Here is a 17620-nt window from a genome sequence, read left to right as displayed (position 1 = left end):
TCTCTGCTACTTCTATCACTGTCCAGCCGAGGACATGTTAAAGCTTGTAGGAGGAGTTTTCATTCTGTTCTAAGAGGATGCAGAACCCCTAACCTCTGTTTGGACAGCGCTGATCACATGCACTCTCCCAAGAAAAAAAAAAAAAACCTCTCTAGAAATACATATCAAACTGAGCATGTGTAGAGTGACTCCACACGTCTTATCAGGAGATAAGAGGGGGGCACTGGAAGAAGGGGAGGATCAGAGAAAACAGGATCAAACCGCCTTTTTACACAATGCACAGGATTATCCCCACTGTGAGTATAACACGCATGCTTTACTGCATATGCAGACTGATTTTACTGTTATGGGTTTAGTAACAGTTTAAGTATATCAAATGGTGGAATATATACTTTTGCTATACTTTAACAGGAAGTTTTGCCTTTAGTTATACTTTAACTGTGTGCATAACAATGTGTATAGTATGTGCTGCTTTTACTATGCGAAGTGCCTGTTTTTACTCCCTGCTTTGCAGGACGAATAGAAACGACTCATTGCTGCTGTCTGTACAGAGCTCTGTGTTGTTTGTCAACACAGAGCTCTGTCCTGCCATTCGCTCAGCCGGAACCTGCTGATTGGCTTGTGCTGTATCGAATAACAGCACAGATGAGGAGGAGGATGTGCGCGCCCCCTACCAAGAAATGCCAGATCACGTACATGTTCTGCTGCAGAAATGCCGCCGGCCCACAGTATCTCTACATGGGCTGATCAGCAAGTAGTTAAAAGAGTACACTGATGTACTTATGCTTTTAAAAGCATGGTTTCCATTTAAAGGCCCACTCTCACCAAAAATATTAACAGTATAGAAGGTAGGTAACAGTACATAGTAAATGGATTTCCTCCTTTTCATATGCCTTTATTTACATTATTTGCTACATTAGAGTACATGTGGATAAATCCGTTCAGCAATAATGACAGTGACAAGAGTTGGGACAGCAATACGTAAGCAACTCCAGCAGCATTTTGTAACCATGTGAATGAAAGGCAGTCATTGAAAGTAAAGTCAACTATCAGTTTCTGTTCTAGCTCCTTCCTACAGTCACAATCATCTGGCCCAGAGCTACACTTATACTCAAATTGGTACATAATTGGCTACCACTGATGCTGTTGGTCTTCTATCTACCCACTCCCCCAAGTTCAAGATCAGCTGCCATACTCACTGCTTTCTCTAGCCCCCCCTTCCCCATTCACAGTTAGTTCTGTCTTCTCTTGTACCAATTGTCCACATTCAACTACCACCCTCTCCCAATACACAAAGGGGGTTATTTATTGAAACTGCATGGTGCAAAATCTGGTGCAGCTCTGCACAGAAACCAATCAGCTTCCAGGTTTTATTGTTGAAGCTTAACTGAATAAGCTGAAATTAAAACAGCCTACCATGCACAGCTGCACCAGATTTTGAATGCACCAGTTTTTGCAAACCTCCCCCAAACTATCATACTGTAGGTCCACATATTCTACCATACCTGCAACTTCAAGTTCAGCTTCTAGTCTCTGTCCCTTAATCAGTTTAAGTGAGAGATGGCACACTGACCAAATATCTATCCGGCTACAAAGACTGTATGATTGGACAGTAATGCATAAAGTAATGCACCACAAACAATAAATAAATGGAACAAAAAAGCTTGAATAAAAGCACCCTAATATATTTAAAGAAAATGTTAAAGAGTACCTCCACTTTTGTGGAAATAAAGTGAGAAAAAAATTAATATAGCATATACAATTTGCCATATTGTAATTGAATGTTATTAAAAATTACCTATCTTTTTTTAAACTTCAGCCACTGCAAATTTCCAAAAAGTCAACACAATATGGCATCTGAAAGCGTTCTATGCAGAGCTGGTGTACAGAACACCTCCAGAAATGTCATTTCCTGCATGTGTGAAGAACTCTGAACTAAGATACAAGTCAGGTTTTAGGCATCCTCTGCAACAAAATTGTAAATTTTTGGTAAGATATTCCCCAAGGGTTAATCACATCAGAAGGAATAGAGACACTGCAACTTTTCTCAGCAGAGCACTCCAAGTGCACCAGCTGATTAAAATGAATTGACCACTCCCATTCAGAACCAGTGTCCAAAAGACATTGTGGGACAAACAGATTTTTCTTCAAAGAAACAAAAAGGTAGGAATGTGCATCATTGCAATGTAATGAGAATTCAAAAGGAAATGTTTTTTCTCAACAAAAATGAAGTTACGCTTTATCCATCCTATCAGTTTGCATTCACCTAACCACTTTTGCTACTTAGAAAAAAAATAAATACTAATAAACTATGATGAAATGTATTTATACTAAAACTCAAATGCTGCAGCTGAACTGCATCTTGTGCTTCCATACAAGCAGGTAATTAGCATTACATATCCGTTACCTCTCCACGCTTTTTATGGAGTTCTGTCAGTTCCTCCTGGTGTTTTATCCTCATCTGAGCCATATCTTGTAATATTGCTTCATTACGCATTCCATCCGGACCTGGGCTATAGTGAAGAAATGAAAAAGTTTGGTATCCACCATTGTGAAAAATATTCAAAAATAATCCTTATTACATTTTACCATAACAAAGAGGCAGCCGGTAGTAGTAGAACCTCCAAGCTCAGTGTCTTCAATAATTGAAGCATTGGCTAGACAGCCATGCAAAATGTTATCAGCAAGTATAAGCTCAGGCATACTTTGTAGTCGTCAATGCCTGTGGTTTGTTAATACCAAGAGTCTGTGACAAGTTTCTGTCAGTTGCCATATGAGTAGACAGATATCAGAACGCATATTGATGTACCTATCTATGATAAAACTCACAAAGTCAGAAAGTCATACTATGGCTTTGGCTTGACCACAACTCAGGTCCTTAGCATGATATGAACGAAAAAAAAAAATTATACTGTGAGTAACCCTTCATTAGTAGCAGCTGATGAGTTCTTAAGTTACCTACAGACACCAGTGGCAGATTTAGGCACATTAAGACCAACCAAAGATCTTTCCATAAACAGGCACATCTGTAATCACCTGAACAAAGTCATGCCTACAAATGAGTAGGGAAGAACATCAGCTTATCATGGGAAAACCAATAGCAAAGGGCAACAAAAATCCAACCTTGATGATCAGCTCTTCCTTGAGAAAGTTTCTGATCTGGCAATAAATGGGCAGAGGGGAAAAGATGATCTTTATGCCTTCAAGCATCTTTATGTTATAAAGCACAATCACTTTAAGCTAAGAGTCACAAGCTTATGAGTTGTGAGCAGGGTGGATAAAAATCAATGATTTTTTTTTTAAAAATCAGATTTTTTTTATTTAAATCGATTTTTTTCAATAAAATGCTTTTTGAGGATAATATATTACCATCCAAAGGTTTTTCCATCATGAAATAAAGATTAGTTTTTTAATTATGTAGAATAAGGCTGTATATGTTTAATTGTTTTGGTAAATAAATTCCATTAATCCATTCACAATGTCATGCTCTTCCAGAGGTTTTGTAAGATTATTGGGCAGTTTCTCTGCCTACAAGATATTATCACAGATCCTTGGTTTACTTTGCAGTTCTCAAAACTGAATTTGACTCAGCGGAGATCACATGCCTCTTCTTCACAGCAAAAATGTTATAACATGAACAGAGTTAAGAAAGACCTTAATCCTAACTTCTACAAACCTATGAATACAGAATCAACCCCTTCAGTGCTAAGTTTCAAGAAGTTCAGTGAATAGAAACAATATTTTTCTGATTGTTTGGAGTGGAATAGATCTGCACAAGAAGAAAGTGAAACTAAGTGTGAGGAGGAAGGGGCTGACAGTCTAAATTTCTTAAAATATATATATTTTGTTTAGCCAAATTAGTTACCAAACATGGATGTTTAAGCAAATATCATATGCTGGAATGTTATTGTTTCAGTTGAATAAATTTATTTAAATTGTTATTATTAAGGTAATGATTATTTTTCTCCTTCCTAAGTACAACAGAAAAGTTGTCCAAATATGAATGATTAACCTATTAAACTGGGGAAAAAAAAACTAATATGAAAAGCTATTCTAAAAATCTTCATCTACTTGCATATTAAAGTTATACCAGCAAGAATTAGTCTATGTAGAAAACTATGATTTAAATCAAGCCTTACTGACTAGTGATTTAAATTGTGATTTAAATCAAATCCACCCTGGTTGTGAGCATTTGTGCAGCATGAATAAATATGTTATGAGTGATCCAATAGGCACCAGAATTTGTCCACATTGTCCGTTGTGCTTTGAGATCTAATAGACTTGGTCAGTAGAGATGAGCACAGACATCCTCCAAACTCATCTATCTAAACATCTAAGTTGTGCCTTTTTTAACTCCAATCAGCACACAAGGGACGGGATGCTGGTGACATCGGAGCCCCTTGGACTTATGTCCATGTTTAGCCAACGCCATTGAAGTCACTAGCATCTCACCCATTTGTTTACATGTGTTTTTGGGTGGTGAATGGCCCAGATGTTCGAATTTAGATGTTCGAATAGAGATGAGTATGAATGTCGCCAATACTCATCTCTACTGGTCAGTCACAGCCATCTATTTCTCCACCCTACATGTGTGCATGTGATGTGGAATGTGGCTGTTACAGCACAAGAGCTGAAGGGTAGGAAGCAATAAAAGGAAAACAAGGTATTTTAAAGAATTTTCAAGGTAGAAGTCATAACATATGATAGTACAGACTATAAAGAGTGTGGCTAAAATAGCAAAAGAGGGGGTGGATGGGAGATATTTGTCATGAAGAATGTGGACTGGGGTGGTCCCTGGCTCCAGGGAAGCTTGGAGAGGAAAATAGGTCAGTCTGCCTTTAAGAGGCTCATCATAAAAGTCTTCGGTTGAGCCTGCAGTATGGGCTGTAGAAGAAATCAAATGGGTCTGCAGGTTGGCTGCCCTGATCTACTTGTCCTTCTGTCAGCCTCTTGGGAAGGGCCAAGTTTGAAAAACTCTATGGATCACCATCTAACTCGGGCAGACTTTACTGTGCAGGAGCATGTGGAGAATTCAATCATCAGCTTGTGAGTTGTTGAGGCTGAACAAAAGCCTACTGCACGGACATGAGATCTTTGCTGAAGTAGGCAGAAATGTGTTTTCTTGTTCACTGCTGAAGTGAAACATTTTCTGTTAACTGTGTGAAAATAAACGTAGAACCATTAATCCCTACCAGAGACTGTATTGTATGGTACCTTTCTGCCACAGCTACCATCTGAGCACATTCTATTACAAAAGGGAAAAAAGATTGGGCTTTAAAGTGTTACTAAACCCAGGAACCTGCATTCACTATATCTGGTCTCCCATAGAACACAACATGGAAATGCAATTATTTTAGTAAATGTAAACTGCTAAATAACTTTTCTCATCAGTAGTATATAGCAGTCTTGTGACTTCTATCATTGTCCAGCCAAGGGCATGTTAAAGCTTGTAGGAAGCGTTTTCATTCTGCTCTAAGAGGATGCAGAACCCCTGACCTTTATTTGGACAGCACTGATTGGTCCTGTGCTGATCACATGCACCCTCCCAAGGAAAAAAAAAAAAAACCTCTCTAGCAATACACACCAAGCTGAGCATGTGCACAGTATCTCCACACATAGGTCTTATCAGGAGATAAGAGGGGGGACATTGGAAGAAGGGTTGGATCAGAGAAAACAGGGTGAAGCAGCCTATTTACACAATGCACAGAATTATCCTCACAGTGAGTATAACAAGCACATTTTACTGCATATACAGACTGATTTTACTGTTGTGGGTTTAGTAACAGTTTAGGCTCCATGCACACGGGGCGTTTTAATAACGCTGGTAACGTTAGCTGTGTAAAGTCGTGTTAAATATGTGAGTTTTTCAGCATTTTTGCATTAGCGTTCAGCCGTGTTTTTTTTCACGTGTGCGTTTCTTCTGGCCAAAAAACAAAAAGTGTTTTTATTTTGCTCAAAAAAAGTCCAAAAATGCTGGTTTGCTGCGTTTTACTGTGTTTGTCAGCGTTAGAGCATTTTTACAGATACAAAACTCCTAGAGAAATCCACTAGCTCTGGGGGTTTTTTTTGCAGTCATGTGCATCCATGTGTGCATCTATGTGTGCATGGATACATACAGTCAGGTCCATAAATATTGGGACAGCGACACAATTCTAACATTTTTGGCTCTATACACCACCACAATGGATTTGAAATGAAACGAACAAGATGTGCTTTAACTGCAGACTGTCAGCTTTAATTTGAGGGCATTTACATCCAAATCAGGTGAACGGTGTAGGAATTACAACAGTTTGCATATGTGCCTCCCACTTGTTAAGGGACCAAAAGTAATGGGACAATTGGCTTCTCAGCTGTTCCATGGCCAGGTGTGTGTTATTCCCTCATTATCCCAACTACATTGAGCAGATAAAAGGTCCAGAGTTCATTTCAAGTGTGCTATTTGCATTTGGAATCTGTTGCTGTCAACTCTCAAGATGAGATCCAAAGAGCTATCACTATCAGTGAAGCAAGCCATCATTAGGCTGAAAAAACAAACCCATCAGAGAGATAGCAAAAACATTAGGCGTGGCCAGAACAACTGTTTGGAACATTCTTAAAAAGAAGGAACGCACCGGTGAGCTCAGCAACACCAAAAATGTTAGAATTGTGTCGATTTCCCAATATTTATGGACCTGACTGTAGGATAACATGCTGGGGAGTTTACTGGCTGTAGAAAAAAAAAACACCAAAAGGCAAAAACAGCCGCTGTAAAAACGTCCAGTGTGCATGAGGACTTAAGTATATCAAACGGTGGAAGATATAAGGCCATTAGTGCAAAAGACGATCATCATAAAAATACTGTTCACTAGGTCATTTTGCGCAAATGTGAACTGATAAATCACAAATGATAGCAGCAATGGAAGCTTACAAAAACTGAACAGTGAACAGCCTGAAAAGCACTGCATTTGTATTCACCTCTATATAACCTCTATATATAACCTATATATATATAACTCTATATATAACCTCTATAAATAATAGTATGTAACGTGCTGCATACATCTGCAGCAATATATAATATGTCTGTAATAAATAAGTAAATAGGTCTGGTGCACTTTCAAAATAAGTACTACTTTAAAATGGTTAGTTTTGTTAGCAAGAACAATGCCTTTATTTTTCTTTGCTATACTTCTCACAAATGAACCTATAATAAAGAGAAGAAATATTATGCATGAATGAAGGCCTTACACTTGTCGCCTGCACTACCTGGTGTCATGTCGGCTCTGTAGATCATACTTCTCCGCTTGTAGTTTTTCGGCCAAAACAGACTGAAGGTCAGATTTTTCAAGCAACCTGTTATCTGTTGGGAGAAAATAGCAATCAGTAGGCGAGGAAACCTCTCTGCCTCAGGGATCATCCACAGCTGGCAAGCTCTATGCCCTTGACCCATGCCATGTAGATGCTCATTCCCCAAAGAAGTCAATATCTTTCTACAGCAGTCCTCGGCCACAGCAATTAACCACTGAGCCACTGGATCTTTTGAACACTATTGTGAATATTATTGTAGAATGCCATTATCTGTCAGCTTTTCAGGTTTTCAGGCACAGTGGGGTTGATTTACTAAAATTGGAGTGTGCAAAATCTGGTGCAGCTCTGCAAAGAAACCAATCAGCTTCCTTTTTTTTTGCCAAAGCTTAATTAAACAAGTTGAAGTTAGAAGCGGTTTGGTTACCATGCACAGATGCATCAGATTTTACACTCTCCAGTTTTAGTAAATCAATTTCATTATGTCTACTGCAGTTTACTATTCTGATTTTAATTAACACTTAGAAGGAAATGTGCTCATATACAATTTAACTTGGTAGCAAACCTGACCATCAGAGGACTCTCATCTATCAAAGCAGGAGCACATTGGTTCTGGACACAGATGACTTCTCTTGTCATTCCCAATGGAAAAACGTAAGAGTATCAAACATTCACAGCTCCAAAAACCATCTGGTCACAAAAGGTCATCTATATTATTGTGTAGCAACCGTATTATATATGCTGTGACTTTCTAAGACATTAGAACGCTTGCCATGCAGTGTGCCATGGTACTGAATTAAACTCTGCCAGGATCACTATCCCCTTCTATTCTCCCCATATATCTGTAGGTCTCCAGGGTGACATCAGCTGTTGTGTGGCCTGGTTGGTGCTGCACAGGCATTTGTCAAAATCATCTCTACCAAGCCCATGCCACACTCTCCTACAGAAAATTCCAAAGTACAAGCTTGGGTTAATAAATTCAAGTGTAACTGCTCTAAGGGCCAGTTCACACTATAGAAACACAGTGCAGATGCATTACGGATGTGTTTCCGCATGCGCGTTTTTGCCGCCTTCCAGTGCATTTTTTGCCCCTCTCTTTTTCTTCAATTTAAACGGGGACATGTGCATTCCAGTGTGCTTTTGGTGCTTTCCAGTGTGTTCCGGTGCATTTTTGATGCATATTACCACATTCCAGTAAAGTTCTGTGCAGAAAAAAATACAGCATGTTCTACTTTTTTTCTGAAATGATAATGGACTGGAACTGCAGGTACTGATGTGAACTATCACATTGACAACCATATAACCTACTTTCTGTGCATTTTGGTGGCAAAAAAAACCCACTGAAATGCATGTAGCGTGCACTGGTCCTAACTGTTGAATGACACTTTAACCACTTCAAGTCTGGACACTTTTACCCCCTTCTTGTCCAGGCCAATTTTCAGCTTTCAGTGCTGTCACAATTTGAATGACAGTTGTGCGGTCATGCAACACTGTACCCATATACATTTTTTAGCATTTTTTTGACACAGATAAAACTTTATTTTAGTGGTATTTATTCACCACTGGGATTTATTTTTGCTACATAAATGAAAAAGTCCAAAAATTTTGAAAAAAAGTGTTTTTCTGATAAAATTTTGCAAAGTAATCTTTCTTCATAAATCTTGGCCAAAACTTATTCAGTTATATTTTTAGCAAAAAAAATAACCCAAATTAGTTTATAACCAAAAATTATTATATTTGTTTTTTAACATACTGTCACCCTAGCAGTACAGTGTCACCATGGTGACACTGTACTACTTGTGGGGAGTGATGAAGATTTTTTTTTTTTTACACCGATTGCTTTTACACCCATAAAGGCTGTAAAAGCAATCATTTTTCCTTCTCCCTGGCTGCATTCTTGCAGCCATAGAGAAATACTGTGAGAGCTGTGGTTGGTCACAGCTTATCACATGGTATAAGGCTGTGAATAGCCTTGTACCATGTGATCTCTGTGATCATTCACAGATTTCACACGTAGTAAGCAATGATGTAAGAAGTGACATCTTGCTTACTACTATTCATGTGATCACTGATTGGCCAATCAGTGATCATATGATCGGGACCTCACACAGAGGTCCCGTACAGCGATTGGTGTTCCCAGTGAGCGCGCACAGGCTAAAATGGCGGGCGCAGTTTATGAACGGCAACCCGCTCCTGCACTGCTCCCGTCCAGCCATTTATATACATGGGCCGGACGGGAAGTGGTTAAAATACAAACACAAGAGTATATGGATTTTTTTTTTTTTTAAATTCACTTTGCGAATGTCTCAAGATTTGCGCAAGCCTAATGATCAATACCGGTAATGTTTGTAGTATGTGTGTAATAGTTTTCTTGTTGACTTTTGCGAGTCGAATGTAACATTCCCTAGCATTTGATTCTAAGAGAAAAATAAAAAACAAGAATATTTAACTATGAGAGTGAACATTCACCAATATAGAAAATAGCCCAACACTAGGGCTAAGAATATTCATCCAGCACAGGAAATAATGAGGCACATTCCTGCACTGTGTAGAGTTTATGGAGAATCTTGTGCGAATGGCAAATGAATGAGTGTTCAGCTGGATGAACCCCCAGCTACAGTTCAGAAGAAACATTTAGCCAGCTTCCTCCTGGTTGTTAGGGAGCTGGCACCCACAGGCATCCCAACTAGTGACTCACCCCTGCCTGGCACATTTAGCTGTCAGCTGGGGATTCTAGACTGACAGTTACATGTAAACCAACAACAGGGAGAGTGTAAACAACAAAAACAATGTGAGGCTCCTCCAAAATTCATACTAGGCCCTTTAAGTCTGGAATGGATTTTTAAAGAAGTAGGGCCAAAGCTCTTTTGGTCCTGCTGCTCCTATGGACCACAGGAATGCACTTAGTTCTGCATTCCTGTGACCCGTTTTGAGCTGAAGCAGGCTAAAGTCCGCTGTCAGTAATTTTTAAATAGACAGGCGCTAAGCAAATACAATAAACATATGGTTACATATATAAAGAAAACTGAAATCACACAATGCCCCAAATTCAAAACATCTGTTGTAAATTGCACCTATTTAGGTGCTAGGGGCATCCTATTATCTACTAACCAGTGAAAGTCCATATGTAACCATATTGATATTAGAATGTGACAGTCCTCTTAAACCACAGTGCTATGGCCCATAAAGGAATGTATCTTCACCACGTGCCCACAAGGTATAAAAGTGAATTGCTCACTCACCAGACATTTTTGACCCCGGTTAAGGCAGTCAAATGAGCATTGTTAGATAATACATAGAACCATCCACTTCTGGTAATCCTAGGGTGTTCCTCCCCTTTATGAGCTCTTCACAGAACAAGCCCAGGGATGTAGCATTTCAGGTTACTAACAAACTCTCCAATTTGACTGGATACTCAATGTGGAACTCTACTTTCCTTGTGGGGAATAGTACCAGACCGCTCAAATAAACCAAAAGGTTTTGAAAGCATTCTAAGTGTAGCATTTATTAAGGTGGCAATAAAAGAGCAACAAACAGATATACGTTCACATGTGGCGGTGCCTAGTATATGGGGGGCACCAGTATGTACAGCTTGTGAATACCGAAGTTGACTTCCTGAAGACGCCGCTGGATGAAATGTACGTTGAAGCGTGATTACGTCATTTCTGGTGCCAGGGATGTGACGTCCGGCCCTAGCGAGAGCGAGGCTTGGAGCCATTTTCAGTATTCACAAGCTGTACATACTGATGCTGGTATACTAGACATCACCACATTGAGTATCCCAGTCAAATTGGAGTGTTTGTTGGTATGGGGTAGAATGGCAAGACAGAAGCCTTTTCATACAAAGAAAAACATCCCAGCCCGGCTAAAGTTTGCAAAAACACATCTGAAGTCTCCTAAAAGCATGTGGGAAAATGTGTTACAGTCTGATGAAACCAAAGTTGAACTTTTTGGTCATAATTCCAAAAGATATGTTGGGTGCATAAACAACACTGCACAACACCCAAAGAACACCATACCCACAGTGAAGCATGATGGTGGCAGCATCATGCTTTGGGGCTTTTTTTCTTCAGCTGGACCTGGGGCCTTAGTCAAGGTAGAGGGAATTATGAACAGTTCCAAATACCAGTCAATATTGCACAAAACTTTCAGGCTTCTGCTAGAACGCTGAACATGAAGAGGAACTTCATCTTTCAGCATGACAACGACCCGAAGCATACATACAAATCAACAAAGGCATGGCTTCATCAGAAGAAGATTAAAGTTTTGGAATGGCCCAGCCAGAGCCCAGACCTGAATCCAATTGAAAATCTGTGGGGTGATCTGAAGAGGGCTGTGCACAGGAGATGCCCTCGCAATCTGACAGATTTGGAGTCTTTTTGCAAGGAAGAGTGGGCAAATATTGCCAAGTCAAGATGTGCCATGCTGATCGACTCGTACCCAAAAAGACTGAGTACTGGAATCAAATCAAAAGGTGCTTCAACAAAGTATTAGTTTAAGGGTGTGCACACTTATGCAACCATATTATTTGTTTTTTATTTTTACTTCCCTCCACCTAAAATACTTCAGTTTGTTGTTCAACTGAGTTGTACAGTTTATAGGTCACATTAAAGGTGGAAAAAGATCTGAAATGATTTATCTTTGTCTCATTTGTTTACATCACGAAAACCTGACATTTTAACAGGGGTGTGTAGACTTTTTATATCCACTGTATGTGTATATATATATATATATATATATATTTATTGTATTTGGATAGCACCTGTCTATTTAAAAATTACTGTTTGCACAAGTTGGTATCCATTTTTTAGAGGCAGCTGCAAGTTTTTATATCTTTAATACTAGATAGATTCACTAGGCGCCATAATAATCTTTTTAATTTTACCATATATTAAAGTCCACTGTCAGCTGACACCACTGAGCTGGTCCAGGCTCTGGAAAGAACTTTAACCATTTTCACTCCTGAGAATTTACCCCCCTTCCCGACCAGGTCATTTTTTGTGTTACGACGCTGCATTACTTTAACTGACAATTGCGCGGTCATGCAACGCTGCACCCAAATTTAATTTACTTCCTTTTTTCCCCACAAATTGAGCTTTCTTTTGTTGGTATTTGATTGCATGTGTGTTTTTAATTTTTTTGTGCTATAAAAAAAAAAAATTGAGAAAAAAACCAATATTTTTTACTTTTTGCTAATAAACATGTCCAGTAAAAGTATTAAAAAGATCAAATTTCATCAAAAATTTAGGCCGAAATGTATTCTGCTACATGTCTTTGCTAAAAAAAAAAAATCCCAATATGTGTAAATTAATTGGTTTACTTGAAAGTTATAGTGTTTACAAATGTCAGTATATATACTGGGGTTTTTTTGTTTTTTTTTACTACTAGTAATGGCGGCGATCAGCGACTTATAGCGGGACTGCGGTGGACATTCTGACACTGGGGGGAACGGACTTGGTGTCACTGACATCCCCAGTGACACCAAGACAGTGATCAGTGCTTAAAAAGAAAAAAAAAACACTGACACTGTACTAATGGCATGACACTGGGCAGGTAGGGGTTAACATGAGGGGCAATCAAAGGGTTAACTGTGTGCTGGGAATGTTTTACTAGGGGGCTGTGTCAGTGTGCTTCACTGTAATCACACTGTGCCTGAGCTGACAGGGAGGAGAACTGTTAGTAAACAAAACAGTTCTCCTCCCCATCGGAGATCCTCAGATATCACCGGGCGCCAGCAAGTAATCACTGGCTGGGACCCGGTGATTGACAGCCGCGAATGGCACACGGGTAGTCTGCTCGCGTGCGCCCCCTACCCGGAAATGCAAAATCACATATATACACGTGATTTTTCACACCTGTGCCGCCCTGTAGCAGTATTTCTGCTGTGGGGTGGTTGGGAAGCGGTTAAAGCCGAGATCCACCCAGATGCCTGAACTGGCAGCTGGCTCATTCCCTCAGCATGTCATTAAGAGCCTGAGCTAGCTGTTCCCACCTCCAACACAGCTCAGCACTACAGTGAGTGCTAGACAGGCATTGCAGAGAATGTTGACCAACAGTCACAGGCTCTCTGCAGACTGAAGACCAAAAATGGAGCAATCAGTGGTGTTTGATTGCTGAGTATTTGCTCTTAGACACAGTGGGAGACTGATGCAGCATGGGTCCAATGCTGCATCCACATAGGTGAGTATCTAAGTTTGGTTTATTTTGAAACCCAAACTTGTCTTGTACAGATTTGAAAGGGGAAACTTCACATTAAAAACAAGAAAAAAAACATGCAGTCCCTCCCCCATAATCCACACCAGACCCTTATATGAGCATTTAGCTTGGGAGGCTTGGAAAGGGGGGGGGTTAGCATGTGGCCCTACCTCTTACTTGGACCATAGGGAACGCTGCATTCACCCAGTGAAACATTAAATATATTTGTTATGCTTGCATGAGTTGAGACATTCGTAGCCAAAATTGTTTTATAAACAGATCCCATAAAGGCATGCTACCTGGCTTTTGCTCAAACTGGCCCTGGTGTGTCTGTCTGTCTGTACTACTATTGCAGTACTGCTTTGTAAAGTCAGCACTATATAAATTATTAAAATAACTGAACATGATACATCCTACAACAACCTGTGTTTGTAAAGCAGTTTAAAAAGGATTTGGAAGGCAATTCCAGCAGAATTACATCTTGAATCTTGGAGAGGTGTTCACCTGTGTTTATTTTTCCATTTGCTTTCCATAAATAGAAAGTGTCACATGATCTGTTCTGTTGCAGCTGAACTGTTTGTTTTTATCCCTTAGCCTAGACATTGTCAATGCAAACAATAAGAACTGGTTCACATATATGTGGATTGGATGCGGCATGAACCACATCCAATCTGCATGACATGTGAAATAACATTGCTTCCTTTGGTGCCTGTTCACATGTGTGTGGTGCCACTGGCAGTGCGGATTCAGGGAGGGCTGAAAGAGTCCTGTCTGACTACTGAGCAGTGCAGTCCAGTTCAGGTGCGGATTACAGGCTCATTGACTCTATGGGAACCACTTCTGAATCGCACATGTCATGAGTTTGTGAACACAATTTCTGGCCGGGTTTCTTCTCATCCTGATGTAAACCTGACCTGAACAACTACTTTGTCAATTAGCTGTGAAACAGCTTCAATTCACATGTGTGAATTCACACTTAAAGACCAAAGGGGTCAATTCACTAAAGGTTGCCACATGCTATAACAAGGTTATGTGACTCGTTTGCATAAATTATCGCATGAGATAATAAAAGAGTCAATTCATCAAAGTAAAATATCGAATGTGTGGTAACTACTGCACATTTGTTAAATAGTGAGATAAATACTGCAAAAAAAAAAAAAAAATTAGATAAATCATTAAAGTCAATTCATTAACCACTTCCTGTCCGGACCATGTATATAAATGGCTGGACGGGAGCGGTGCAGGAGCGAGTTGCCGTTCATAAACGGCACCCACCATTATAGACTGTGCGTGCTCCCTGGGAACGCGCGGCACCACGATCCGCTGTACGCAACCTGTGTGTGAGGTCCCGATCATGTGATCACTGATTGGCCAATCAGTGATCACATGAATATTAGTAAGCAAGATGTCACTTCTGACATCATTGCTTACTACGTGTGAAATCTGTGAATGATCACAGAGATCACATGGACCAAGGCTATTCACAACAGCCTTGTACCATGTGACAAGCTGTGACCAATCACAGCTCTCACAGTATTTCTCAATGGCTGCAAGAATGCAGCCAGAGAGAAGGAGAAATGATTGCTTTTCCAGCCTCTATGGGTGTAAAAGCAAACAGTGTAAAAAAAAAAAAAAAAAAAAAATCTTCATCACCCCCCACACTGGACTGCTAGGGTGACAGTATGTTAAAAAACAAATAATAATATAAAAAAATAAAATGTAAAAAATAATGTTTACAAATTATATATTTTGGTTATAAACTAATTAGTTTTTTTTGTTTTACTAAAGAGATAACTGAATACATTTTGGCCAAGATTTATGAAGAAATATTTATTTGCAAAATTTTATAAGAAAAACACTCTTTTTTCCAAACTTGTGGACTTTTTCATCTATATAGCAAAAAAAATCCCAGTGGTGAATACATACCACCAAAATAAAGTTTTATCTGTCTCAGAAAAATACATATGGGTACAATGTTGCATGACCGCCCAATTGTCATTCAAAGTGCGATAGCACTGAAAATTGGCCTGGACAGGAAGGGGGTAACATTCGTTATTTATCACCAGGTGTTTACTGGCGGTATTTTAGAAATGTACAAATTAACAATTAGAAGTACTATGCACTGTCCAGGAAAGTAAAAAGTATACAATGTATCAGTGTAAAAATGTTCTCCTCTGAGCTCAGGAATAAAAATAAATTGTAACATTTCAGCAGAGGGAAAGCACACTACAATGTTTTCATAGTTTCATGGTATTGCTGTGTACATTCTGGTGCAATGTTAGCCTGCAACAAAAAAATTGTGAAAAAATAATACTAAACATAAAGCAAAATTTAAGTGCCAGATATTGCAAAACATAAATATTTAACACATTTGGTAAATAAGGCATGCTTTTTAGTGAATTGACTACTTTTGAAATAAATACCGCAGGAGTTATTTTAACTCAGAAATTCATGTAGTATTTATCTCTTACTGAATTGACCCCAAAGCAACTTAACTGATGTAAAGTACTAGTGTACGTGTGTAAATGTTAGCGTAACTGTTTACATGTGTACAGCGTAAACCACAGTCCCAAATATGAACCGAGATGCAGCTTTGTTCATTTTCTTTTGTTTTTTTTACACCGCAGCACAAGATTATGCTGCCAGGTTCAGCTGTGTCAATGGGCCCATAGCTTTCTATACTGCCATTTTTATTTTATGCCTGCGTGAATGAGCCCTTAGAAAGCAAAGTGGGATGAACAGCTCCCTTAGTTGTGAACATGCTATAGGTTGCCCATAACCAAGGCAAGCAAAATATCCAATTCATGGTACAAACAAAAAATGAAGCTAATAACTGTCATTAAAAGATGCAAGAATAACAGAAATGTATTTGTTGTAGGAAATGTCTGTGTTAGGAATAGAAGCTTGTGCACATTGTACAAACACTTCTGCAATGTTGTGCTTTCCAACACTAGACAGCAGGAAATACACTGCTTTCACTGGGACTTGCACACAGTAATTTTATATAGAAAAGGGAAAGTTAAAACTTGTCAATATGTTTTTGTGGTGACACCACTTGGAAGGATTTCCTTCACTTCCTATGTTGGGACACCTTCTAAAATGCTTATTCTGTGTGATACAACAAGAGTATAACAGAGTATGTTTTGTATTTATATTATTTTAACCACCTCAGTACCAATAGGATTCACCCTCTTCATTACTAGGCCATATTTTAGTTTTCAGCTCTTTTATACTTTGACTTAAAATCTTCAGCCATGCAACACTGTACCCAAATGAATTTTTTATGTTTGAGACCGATATAGCTTTCTTTTGTTGGTATTTAAAAACCACTGGCCCCTTTTTTGTCACTATATAAAGGAAAAAATACCAAACCAAATGGAAAAGAAAAACAGTTTCCCTTACTTTATGAGACAAATATGGAGGCTGCCATAGCTGACCGCTCTTTTTTTAAGATGAACTCAAGGCAGAATTTTTTTTTCTTTGTTAGTACTTGTGACATCTGCTTTGTAAGACCGGTGGCTACTAAGCCCTGTATTCCGGCAGCCACCGGTCTTGTCTCTGCCCCGCTGTAGTTTCTTACAGCAAGCAGGGATGCAATTCCATCCCTGCTCACTGAAGTTCGGGGACACGGGAGTCTCAGACTCCCAGTTTGATCTGCCCACTGATGTACGTGAAATTAGACAGCCAGGAGAATCCTGGTTTGTCCCGCCTTCCATAATCTCATTTACTGAGTTTCCTCCTCTCTCAGCAACCCAATGTAGATTAGCACTTTGTGGGCGAGTACACAAGAAATACATATAGCCTATGTACCTGCCCACATTCACACCCATTCATGCGCTTCCTTCTCACTCTACAACTATGCGTGATGGGAGCTGTAGTTTCTCATAGCTGTAGAGCGAGAAGGCAGTTTTTTTTTTTTTTTTTATTATTATTGGGAGCCTGTATTGCACTTGCAATCAGCAGGTTGTGGGTGCTTTGCAGGGCTCTTGCAGACTGTGTGTGTAAGCTGTCTACTCCTACTTCTTACAAGCAGTCAGTTACACACTGACAGGGGCGTGGGCAGTTGCAGCAGTAACATGCTACATATTACACCCTAAATATGGATATAACATGTTAGAAAAGGTAAACTTATCCTTTAAGG

The 17620-nt window shown here is 39.3% G+C and overlaps 1 protein-coding gene across 3 annotated transcripts in view; it reads right to left on the bottom strand.

The window, feature by feature from the left end:
* ATG16L1 (autophagy related 16 like 1) overlaps window positions 1–17620 on the bottom strand; it is a 55496-nt gene that overhangs the window by 33147 nt on the left and 4729 nt on the right. For all 3 annotated transcript variants that reach the window (XM_089672328.1, XM_089672329.1, XM_089672326.1), the window contains exons 2-3: window positions 7246–7339; window positions 2408–2513 (exon numbers count right to left, since the gene is read on the bottom strand). In XM_089672328.1, the coding sequence (XP_089528454.1) occupies window positions 2408–2513; window positions 7246–7339 (200 nt within the window). The remainder of the gene's footprint in view (window positions 1–2407; window positions 2514–7245; window positions 7340–17620) is intronic.

This window comes from Staurois parvus, unplaced genomic scaffold, assembly GCF_062004578.1.
Source record: "Staurois parvus isolate SC_StPar_1 unplaced genomic scaffold, SC_StPar_1.0 ptg000126l, whole genome shotgun sequence".
Taxonomy (NCBI): Eukaryota; Metazoa; Chordata; class Amphibia; order Anura; family Ranidae; genus Staurois; species Staurois parvus.
This window is presented reverse-complemented; position numbering and strand designations above follow the sequence as displayed.